At 30.4% G+C, this 12,389-nt stretch overlaps 1 protein-coding gene across 1 annotated transcript; it reads left to right on the forward strand.

Moving 5' to 3' along the window:
- Window positions 1-7,208: 7,208 nt before the first annotated feature.
- Window positions 7,209-12,389, forward strand: LOC112036509 (uncharacterized). Its single transcript, XM_065780818.1, has 7 exons — window positions 7,209-7,342; window positions 7,611-7,654; window positions 8,666-8,817; window positions 8,907-9,003; window positions 10,797-10,944; window positions 11,505-11,828; window positions 11,973-12,389. Exons 2-7 carry the CDS (start codon window positions 7,620-7,622, stop codon window positions 12,012-12,014), a joined length of 798 nt encoding a protein of 265 aa, XP_065636890.1. The 5' UTR covers window positions 7,209-7,342; window positions 7,611-7,619; the 3' UTR covers window positions 12,015-12,389.

The raw sequence follows: 12,389 nt of genomic DNA on the forward strand, positions 1-12,389 counted from the left end.
CTTTTGAAAAAAAATAAAAGATGATTCTTGGTCAACATTCACCTATAATCGATTGTTGAAGAGATGTGAGGTTGTGCATGTGGTTAAGCAAGATCTTGAATTTATTGAAATCACAAATCGAAAGCTCTTTCAAGCTAGCTAGGAGCAAACCTCCATCAGGGAAGGAAACCAAATTGAAACAACTATATATGTCGATTTCATTAAGTCGGCAGAGTATGTTTGCCCCTCGAAGAAGAATTTGATCATTTCACAATGCTCAATGTCAAAATGTTCAAGAGACACATTATTTTATAACTTATCTGCTATTGGCTCTAATTTTGGACAATTGTCTATAGAGAGTTTTTTAAGGGTTGCTAGTAACTAGTCTCTTCACTTGAGAAGAAGAATATCCATATCCCAAAATTCCTTTAAACTTTAAGTTGAATTACATATCTCGAAAGTGATCAAAGAGGAATACACCAACGATCTTGGATAATAAATTTTTAATTTCTTCCAATACCCCAATAGTGGGCCACTTCTTTGTACAAACATTAATTTGGTATTTGTGTATTTTAATAACTTTATGTGTCAATTGAATTTGTTCCTTTGCGCTAATCCCACGATCATCATTCCAAAGTCATGAAACATTTGCCATGTTATTGGCATGTTAATACTCTTCATGCAAAATATAACCATAATGTTGTAAAACATTGCCCTTTTTTTTGGATTATAAGTAGTTAGTAGGGAGGTGAGGGTAGGATTTGGATTACATGCATGAGATACTAAAAAAATACGTCATTACTACTAGCCTATCACTATAATCCAAATATTACTTTGACTTTATGGATTGAATGAAATATTAGTGGAATTTAATCTTTTATCCTTTTTAAGCATGTAATAATTTTAAGAATAAACGTTGAGTTTTTTTTTTTTTTTATTTTTTTTTATTTTTTTAATTTTGAAAACATAAAAATAATTGTATATATATTTTATAAAATTTTAAAATTTTGGGGGGGCCATGGCCCCCCCACCCTTATACATGCCTCCGCCCCTGTAATATGGGGATGTCTAAGAGATGTGAGTCTATGCAATTTCTACTCAGATAGTTACTTATGATAGAAAGATATGATAACTCTCTTTTGAAAAAAAATAAAAGATGATTCTTGGTCAACATTCACCGATAATCGATTGTTGAAGAGATGTGAGGTTGTGCATGTGGTTAAGCAAGATCTTGAATTTATTGAAATCATAAATCGAAAGCTCTTTCAAGCTAGCTAGGAGCAAACCTCCATCAGGGAAGGAAACCAAATTGAAACAACTATATATGTCGATTTCATTAAGTCGGCAGAGTATGTTTGCCCCTTGAAGAAGAATTTGATCATTTCACAATGCTCAATGTCAAAATGTTCAAGAGACACATTATTTTATAACTTATCTGCTATTGGCTCTAATTTTGGACAATTGTTTATAGAGAGTTTTTTAAGGGTTGCTAGTAACTAGTCTCTTCACTTGAGAAGAAGAATATCCATATCCCAAAATTCCTTTAAACTTTAAGTTGAATTACATATCTCGAAAGTGATCAAAGAGGAATACACCAACGATCTTGGATAATAAATTTTTAATTTCTTCCAATACCCCAATAGTGGGCCACTTCTTTGTACAAATTAAACATTAATTTGGTATTTGTGTATTTTAATAACTTTATGTGTCAATTGAATTTGTTCCTTTGCGCTAATCCCACGATCATCATTCCAAAGTCATGAAACATTTGCCATGTTATTGGCATGTTAATACTCTTCATGCAAAATATAACCATAATGTTGTAAAACATTGCCCCTTTTTTTTGGATTATAAGTAGTTAGTAGGGATCGAGGTGAGGGTAGGATTTGGATTACATACATGAGATACTAAAAAAATATGTCATTACTACTAGCCTATCACTATAATCGAAATATTACTTTGACTTTATGGATTTGATGAAATATTAGTGGAATTTAATCTTTTATCCTTTTTAAACATGTACTAATTTTAAGAATAAACGTTGAGTTTTTTTTTTTTTTTTTTTTAATTTTAATTTTAATTTTAATTTAATTTTCAATTTTGAGAGGCCATCAACTAAAGTGATGGATTTTATTTTTCATTTTAAAAAAAAAAAAAAAAATCTATTTTGGATGGGTTGTAAGGGCCAATTTGTAAATTGTTGGGGGAGAGGGGTGGCCAAGAGTAATTATCTTGGACCTAAATGTTAAAAAAATTCAGAATATATATATACTATTATGATTTTTTTTTTTTTAAAAAAAAAAATCTAGGGGGGGCCATTGCCCCCCTTAGTTAATGAACAGCTACGTCCCCGCTTCTTAGTGCCTTAATTCTTAATAACAAATTCACGTGTTAGACATTAGCCGTCATCGTAAAACAAATATTTAGTCAATAAACAGCTACGTCCCTGCTTCTTAGTGCCTTAATTCTTAATAACAAATTCACGTGTTAGACATTAGCCGTCATCGTAAAACAAATATATTCACATGATGATTCAAATTCATCATGTTTATCAACTTCATCTAGGTAATGAAATTGATGTGATATATTTCAAATCCTATTACATCTCTTTAAAAAAATAAAAATAAAGGTGTGACATCAATTTCATCATGTACATATCATCTTGGTGTCACATACCACAACCTGACGTATGTCTAGCCCAAATAGAACCAAGCTTAGCCTAGTTTATAGTTTTACTCCGACGCAAAGAAGACCAAATAGCTAGTTGGTTAACAGTCTCAACCAAATAGCTAAGAAACGTGTTCAGAATATTTCACCACCTGGCTCACCAACCATAGAGACCAAGTTGCTGTTTCCTTCTATAGACTTTTCAAGAAGTCTCTCTTTTGATCTTTTCTCTCTTCCCTCAACGTGGCCAGCTCTCCAACCCAACAGTCCTCGCTTTCTTTTGGACCCACACGCCTTCATAAACCACTATATATATGATCCTCCTAACCATTACATTCTCATTCATAATTCACATTCATCACAGTTCAATCTCATACAAACAGTGCTTTTTAGAGGAAGATAATCTTTTTGGTATTTTAACTTTGATTAGCAATGGCACAAGAAATCACATTCAAGGCTTTGGCTATTGTATTTGCTGTTGTAGCAATCTTCTCTTCAAGTGTGATGGCTCAAGATTTTGCACCAGCAGCAGCACCAACACCAGCAATAGAGAAAGGTGCAGCTTACTCTAATGCTGTCTCTGGGTCTATGATTTTTGGGTCTCTGGTTCTGTCCATGCTGGCTATGTTGAAGCACTAAGATTGGATCTGTGATGATGGATTGATTGATCATTGATTGATTATTCTTTTGGTGTTTAGAGGGATGAGCTGTGAGGGCATTTCATTTGTTTCTTATATACTGTTATTTATTTATTTTGTTTTAGCTTAGAGAGAGAATAAAAGAGATTCATATATATGGTTGTTGTATACTTGTTTATATTTTTTCATGTTTTATGATTAATAATATGTGTTACATATGTTATATACAAGATTGTTTTGTCCAGATTTTTTTATTTTTTATTTATTTATTTTTTGATGGTGCACTGTTTATTGTCATATATAACTTTTTTTCTTCTTTTCTTCTGATCTCTTTTTCTGAGCTGATGAACAATAAGAACAATAATATTGATGAGATACATTACTATATTTTTCATTTTTTTTTCATACTTACTAATACGGCTTATTGTGATTCAAATAACATCACTTTTATTTAAATTCTACTAAAATATCATTTTTATTATGTACTAACTACAATAAACTATTTTAATAATTTTTATAAAAAATTCTGAAAAGTATTATATTTGTAGATGCTCAACTGTCCATTTGGAGAAACATTCCCCCCGAAAAAAAAAAAAAATAAAAAAAAAAAAAAAAAAAAAAAAAAAAAAAAAAAAAAAAAAAAATCCTTTATTAGCCAGGCTATTTTTACTTGCTTTTCCCTTTAGGCCTGGCAAAAGTTTGAAGCCCGTCAAACCTGGGGAGATATCCACTATAATGGGCCTGAGATCTGCATGTGATGTACTGATCACAAGGACGGGTCACTACCCAAAAAATAGTAACCTGAATGACTTGGGTCATTACTCATTACCCAAATCATTCACCCCTATTTCACAGTATTAATTTGCAAATTGAACACTTTTGTATTTTGGGTTATTTTTATTTTGTCCACTTAAGTTCAAAATTTTGGCTTATTTTATTTTACAATTTATTTTTGCATAAGAACAGTTGCTAAAAGATATCTTGTAAAACAGTTGCTAAAAGAGTGTTTATGGTAGATGATAAAACTTAAAAGGTATGTAGTAATTTCAGAAAAAAAAAAAAGAATGTCCATGCCAGGTTCAGTAAAAGGAGGAACAATTCAAAAGGAATGAAATTTTTGATGGGAAACAGTCACAACAAAAATGTCAAAATCTACCCTTTTTTTTTGGGTGCATTTTGCAATCAGCACTAGCTGAACACAATTAATATACAAATAGTGGCAGAGACAGAAATTTTTTTAAAGAGGGCCAAGCTAAATATATCATTATATCTCTGTATTCTTAATTCTTTCAGTGTATGATTTTGTGGGTTCTAGTTATCTTAACTAGTAAAATCTTTGATGATTGTATATGAGATTTGAGGTTCAATCATCGCTTACATTAAAAATTGATTGGTGTCTTGATCTAATAATAAAGAGGTATCATTAAATACAGACACCATAAATTGAAATTCTTTATAAAAAAAGAGTATATGATTTTATTTTTGGAAAGCCAAAAAAGAAAAAAAAGGCTAAAGAATTACCTATATATTTTTATAAATCTATGCTTTAAATGCTCCTAAAATTAATAATTTATATAATATGACCAAAGGTCAATATTAAAATGAAATAAAGGAGAAAATAATAAATTAAAAAGTATTTAAACTATAAAAAAAAAAAAAAAGTAGACCATTACCTAAAATTTTTTCATATTTTTAAAATTTTGACATTATAAAACAAAAGGGAGGGGCATTTTTCAAAAAAGCTAGTGGGGGCATCGGCCCCCACCCCCTCCCTCTCCAGCCCTGTTTGAAAACCCAATCTATAGCAGACAAGGACGAAAAAATCTATAATTTTAAAATCTCTCTCCGTTTGCTTGAATGATTAGAGCCACATGGTCAATATTTTCTTTTTGATACTGTTGAAAGCCACCCATGTGAGATAAATATTTGTTGTCAACCAAGCATGCTGTGTTCTTGACGTTTTGGTAGCCTCTAGAATTTTTTTTTTTTAAATTTTTTTTAATGAAATATAATACACTGTACGAACTCTTTCTTCTCTAACCTCAAGTATTGGTGCTAATTCAGTTACAAGGCTATTAAAGAAAAAACAAAAAAAAAAAGAGGCAATGTGATCTTCTATTAACAAATTTTATATTTTAAATTCTTTGCACGACATGTCAACAATTTTGTACATTTATATATAAATCTTACATGGTTGTATTAACCTAAGTTTTTGTCATGTGACACATTCCTTAAAATTCTTCTCATTTAGGCGTCCACCTCATTAAATGTTGAATTTATGTAGTTCATTGTACCAATGGAGTAAATCATATATTAATTAGAAACATTTTTAAAAATAAAATTTATTAATGTCATTAAGAAGAGTTAAATTTTTTTTAAGGATATACATGCATTTATTTCACATTTTTACTATATATGGTGAACTAATTATTTGTATAAAATAATTTATCATATTTATTTTTATATAATTTATATGAGAAACTATTGATTAGGAATATAATATTTTCTAGATACTAGTTAGCTTAACTAGTAATCTGTTGTCTTTCTCAAAAAAAGAAAAAAGAAAAGAAAAAAGTAGAGTTTGTTCTCGTCAAATAAGAGATCTTGAATTCAAGTGTCATCTACATAAAAAAACTCATTGATATTTTGGTTTAATAAAGAGCAGTTATCATAGAGCAGACACTATAGGATGAAAGTCTATCATTTTATCAAAATAAAATATGATATTCTTACTTAAGTCTAATAATTTTGACAACAATTGAAACATAATCAAGCAAAAAGAGCAAAATACATTTAAGAAAACATGTGATCAAGAGTAAAATTACTATGTACTTAACATAGGGGAAACAATTAATATTTTTCAATTCACTTAAGACATAATTTCATATTCTTAATTATAATAATCATAACATTTTAAATTTCCAACAATGAAGTCTAACATAATTAGAATAATTTCTAAATAATATATATACTATGTAATGAGTATTTTACATAAGTATTAAAAATAATTTTTTATTAAGATTTTAAAATTGAACTTATAGTAAATGCATCAGTTAGCTAAATATAAAAGCAAGAAAAACAAGATTTACGAAAAACATGAATCATGAAAAACCTAGACAAAAGGTTTACTTCTATTACATTTATTCAATTGAAAGGGACCGAAAACATTATGAATTTAACCAAACAATCTCAAGGTAGACGACTAGAAACAATAACCTGTGTCTCACAAATATAACGCATCTCAATAATTTTCTCTTGTAGGAAAGGGGGTGCACTACTTGTTAATTCATTCCTACAGTTTTCTGTATCAATCATGCAACTATTAGTTGTCAATACAATTTTTGCGGACAAAATGGGCTTCTGCCCTTTTCGGGCAAATTATATAGGGAAATGCCCTCATTCCCAAACTAAATAGGGAAATACCCCTCTTTTAAAACTCGATTTTTGATAAATCAACTTAGGCCTTATAGTGGTGTTTTTAAGGAGCCTATAGTGACATTTTAAGGACCTATAGTGACGTTTTTTAATTCGACTTCAATGAAATCGAGTTATAGGCAATGAAATCGCCCTATAGTGGCGTTTTTTTTACCTATAACTCGATTTCTTTGAAGTCAAGTTAAAAAATGTCACTATAGGTCCTTAAAACGTCACTATAAGCTCATTAAAATGCCACTATAGGGGTTCATATATTTTTTTTTCTAACTCGATTTATCAAAAATCGAGTTTTAAAAGAGGAGCATTTTCCTATTTAGTTTGGGAAGGAGGACATTTCCCTATATAATTTGCCCGAAAAGGGCAGAAGCCCATTTTGTCCCAATTTTTGCATATTCTAGAACTCTAATTATGTGCCACGTATACATACCAATTAGAACTCCAATTGCGTGCCACGTGTACACGCCAATTTCATTCAATTAACATTCTGCTCTTATTTTCAGGTTCACCTCCCCTTCTCAAAACCCAAAATCCTTCATCTCCTTCAATATACAGCTCCCCTCTTTTTCAATGAATGCTATGGAATTTCAGAAGAATATCTCGGTATCAATGATGCGTGCATTTGGGTATTTCTCTATCTTATATAGCAAGAGGTTCTGCATCTATTCCAATTGTACTTTTCATCACAATTTTAATGGTCCTGGTTTATGCTCTGCAAAACGAATTCTTCCTAATGTTTGATTACTCATTTCTTTCATTTGCCTATGCTTTCCTTCCTTTGAATTGAAAATTTTATGTTTCATAAGATTTTTAAAAATATTTAACGTTTTGATGTTGAAATGTTATTAATAACATTTGCGTGTGGTTTATTTATTTATTTATTTTGGGTACTAGGGGATTGTCATGAAATTGCAAAAGTCTATCAGCAACAAAATCAGGTATTTTGAATGGCTTATCTTCAACAAAGGTTAGCTATAGTGAATATAATAAATCTTCAGAGATAAGAGTTCCGATTTTTGTATATTATCAATAGTTGATGATTTTGGCTTGGTTTCTGTGTATGTTTGTGTTGGTTGTGTGATGTTTGAAATGGGAATGCGTACTCTCTCTTCACGTGGGTAGGTTGATATATGTGGATTTAGTCTATACTCTATAGTAAGGCATGACAATTGCTTGAGAAATGTTCTCTTAGAAATAAACTGGTGGTTATCTATCATATGCCTCAAACTGTACTATTTGAAGATTGTCATGATCAAAATCTTGATATTAGAAATGGCATATTACAGATGGTTTATTTATGAGATAATAATAGGGTATTTTTAAATCCTTATCAATTAAATTTTATAAGACCATTGAAAAGTAAATGTGGATCTTAGCCAAACATTTGTTCAACCATATATATCAGGTGGAACCCAACTAGGATATTGTCATGCCCAACAAATCAATCCCTGACTCTAATGTGTAGAGGTAAATATGTAATAGTTTGGATGAAAGTGATATTACATATGATTCGATTGGGTATATAATTTGGATGAGTGTGAGCATTTAGCCACTAATTCTGAGGTTAAGTCTACTTTGGTTAGAATCGTTCATTGGACCCATTCCACCGCTTGTGGATGATAAGCGGCAGGCATCTTCTCTGTAAGCAATGCATAATTGTTACCTCTCTCTCTCTCTCTCTCTCTCTGATGATATCATGTATCCTAGATTATAAAATTGGATACCTGAAAACAGTTTCTCTAAGTTACTCTGCTATTACCTTTATTTATTTATTTATTAAGTTAGATTGTATTGCCTAATTTCAGATAAATTTAAAATGATACTATAACTAAAATTCTCTAAGAACAAGTTTCAATAGATTTAGAATAAAATTTAGGCCAAAACATATTATTGTGCTCTAAGTTGCTAATTACTTTAGTTGTGCTCATCGTGACAAATAAAGGTTATAGGCCGGTTTCAAATGACTTGAACATCATTTTCCTCTTAACAACTTCGGTTAAGGAGTGCAATGAAGAAAGTGAACTCATACCTATGCATGCCTTTGCATTTGCAACATATAATTGTATCAACAATCGTTTGAATGACAATTCTTACCTAACAGGTAAATTATGTTTTACTTCACCATTTCCCCATTTTAATTAATCAAAATTCATCCTTCAAACATTGTTTTTTATGTGTACATACTTGCAGATATGATTGGCAAACTTACTACTGTTGGACCCATTGAACAAGTTCACTTTGACAGCGGCTCTACAAATATAAGAAATCTTCAAATTCTACTACCTGAGTAAGGAACATTTCATTTTGCTCCCATTTATGGCTGAGTTTGATAAAATCAATAAGAAGTAATTGTCATCTCAACCTATTATATCAATGTCTCTGAACCCATGCACTTTTGTTTCTATTCATCTTTCTTCCAACATGGTTTCAGCCCACCACCCTATTTATATGAAAAAATATCATTTTTTAATATTTGAACTATAAAAATCTATTTGCAAAGTACTTCTAGTTGAGTTTGAACACCAATGACCAGATTGGACTTTTGAACCTGGTTGTGTTGCACATTTATGGTTATAAAGTTCAACTCTATTATAATTAATCAAATATAAATGTTAAGTTTTATTTCAGTAACATTCAATAATTATTATTAATTTTATAGTATGGATGGGAAGGCGGGTTGGGTTTGGACCTTGCTATCTTGCACACACTGTTAAGTTGACTAGGTATCATTTCTAAATGGAGTTTAGAAAGGGTTGCACTTTTTTTTAATATTTGAACTATAAAAATCTATTTGCAAAGTACTTCTAGTTGAGTTTGAACACCAATGACCAGATTGGACTTTTGAACCTGGTTGTGTTGCACATTTATGGTTATAAAGTTCAACTCTATTATAATTAATCAAATATAAATGTTAAGTTTTATTTCAGTAACATTCAATAATTATTATTAATTTTATAGTATGGATGGGAAGGCGGGTTGGGTTTGGACCTTGCTATCTTGCACACACTGTTAAGTTGACTAGGTATCATTTCTAAATGGAGTTTAGAAAGGGTTGCACTAAATATAATTCTATTTAAAAATTGAACATGAGATGCACATTGCACACATCATAAAAGTTATACTTGAATTTCAAATTGCATATTTTGAAATCTTTCAGAATAGTTAATAGAGATGGTTTAATTAATATTGGACTCGATGCTACAATAGGTATTGGTTATGGCATGTGATTTTGGCAGGCCTGCCATGAAACCATGCTATTAAGTATTAAAAATGTGAAAATTATTTAACAATGTTCCCAATTGCTTTATGTGATCACTTATTCAAAACGTTTATCTGTTAAGTATGAGTTTACTATGGTTCTATTACTCAGTTAAATTTGTTTGTTTGAATTAACTTCTTTCTCCTTTTAGGCTTCCTATGTGTTCCCTTTTACTTTACATGGTTGTGTAAATATAGAGGTGAATTGCTTATTCCTTTTTTCAAGTTTTCCACCCTTTGAATTATTAACACTAGGATTGTTGAGGCCTACTAGTAGTTGATCTGGTTGATGACTTCTTTGAACTCTGGGCATAAGTCAGACGGGCTGTAGCCTTTTTCTGTTTTAACTACTGTATTTAATTATGAATGGTAGCAAATCTCAGTTTTTAATGTCTTTTGAATGCTGTAATGTACCATTAGGGACAAAGAGCTAAAAATATCATTGTGGGATGAAAGTGCTGAAACAATTACTAAAAATGACTTCAAAGAAGATGAAGGTCCTTACATAATTATTGTTACTTCAACAATTGTAAAAGCATTCCAAGGTACTGAAAGATAGGTAGTATATGTATATATAATACTTTTTATATAATAAAAAAAAAAGTGTATAACAAATTCTTCAATGTGTTTTATGGTTTTTTTTTAAAAGGCAAACTGAATCTTAACACCACAAGTGCAAGTAAAGTTTACGTCAATTTGGACATTACATAGGTTTCTGAGCTCATTGACAGGTTCATAAACATTTACTTTACTAATTCTCTATGATGGATTATGAATGGATTTTTTTTTATAAAAGAAAAATTGATCTCTTGCTTTCTTCAGATATAAAGTTGTTGAGGATGAATATGATAATGTTGTTCGATCTATTCCAGCACGTGACAAAAAACCCAAATCTGAATCAAAATTGATATTGCAAACTACGATGTCATTGGCAGAAATTAAAGCATTGGAATGGGTGGAAGGAGTCAAGGTTTTCTTTATCTTGAACTATTTGAAATCTAAATCTTTATTATTCAATTAAAACTAACTAGAATGACTGATTTTGCAGGAAATATTTTTTACCTGTTATGCTGATATTGTAAACATAGAAATAGAATTTGGGTGGAATCATATCACATGTCAACTTTGCAAGCGAAAAGTAAAACAACAAAATAATATGTTTTGGTGTAACAGTTGCAATTCTGAATCTTAGTTCCCTATACCTAGGTGACCAAATTCTTCATTGTTTATACCATATAATTGTTCAAATGACAGTTGCTTTAATTATAAATGTACAAATCACCTTATTACATTTTATAACTTCTCTTATTTTTATATACAGTTACAAACTAAAAATCCAAGTGAAGGATCATACTGGGACAGCTTCTTTTGTTCTTTTTGATAAAGATGCAGAAAAAATAATTCAAAAAACTGCTATGGAACTTTCTTTAAAAGTATCTTATCTAAATTCTTAACCATTTTCAATTTTATGCTTAACCCTAATGTTTTTATTATGCTAACAATTTATGGGCTTTACATCATATTGTGCAGAATCAAGAGCCAAATAAAGTGCCTCAAGAAATTCAAAACTTGCTTGGAAAATCTTATACATTCCAAATAGAAGTTGATGATTACAATGTCAAAGAGGGATGGGAAGTTTACACTGTCACAAGTGTCTTTAAATCTGAATCTAACAAACACTCAGAAAATATTGTTGCTAACAACATTCAGATTAAACCATCAAAAACACTGTTCAGCCATCACCAAACTATTGCAAACAATCCTATTGCTACTTCAGATATTAAATTACTTACAAGCTTGAAGGATGTAACTGATGACAACCTAATAGATGACGTCTTTAGAAATACACAATTGGTAAGAAGACAAAAACTCATTATTAATTGCTTGATCATAACCTTTCTTACTAATAATGTTTTTTTGTTATCCTTATTAGAAATTTAAACATTTATGCACAATGAACAATGAATCTGAAAAATGTATTCTCCCCTTACTGTGCAGAAAGATCTTACAAAAACAAAGAACCTCCAAGCAAACTTCTAACAACAACACAGGCAGCTCCCAGAATAAGAAGAAGAAGTGATTGCATATCATATGTCCTAATAATTTTACTTCTATTATGTAATACATATGGAAAAATTAAACTTGTGCATTAAGTTGTGCATTTGTATAGACTGAGTTACTATAACTTAACAAATGGTGGTGGATTTTGTTTTGATTATGATTTGGAGAGACTTAGAATGGTGCACTGGTAGACTTGGAATGGTGCACTGGTTGTTTTGCACTGGTTGTTTAGCACTGAATGTGTTTGTGTTTTCTATGTATTGGACAGCTTCTTATAAGTTGCTTGAACTTCACAAAATTTCAGCTGTACCATTTCATGATGTATTATGATTGTTTACATTTCAGTTGATTTTA

This window comes from Quercus suber, unplaced genomic scaffold, assembly GCF_002906115.3.
Source record: "Quercus suber isolate HL8 unplaced genomic scaffold, Cork oak 2.0 scaffold_14, whole genome shotgun sequence".
Classification (NCBI taxonomy): domain Eukaryota; kingdom Viridiplantae; phylum Streptophyta; class Magnoliopsida; order Fagales; family Fagaceae; genus Quercus; species Quercus suber.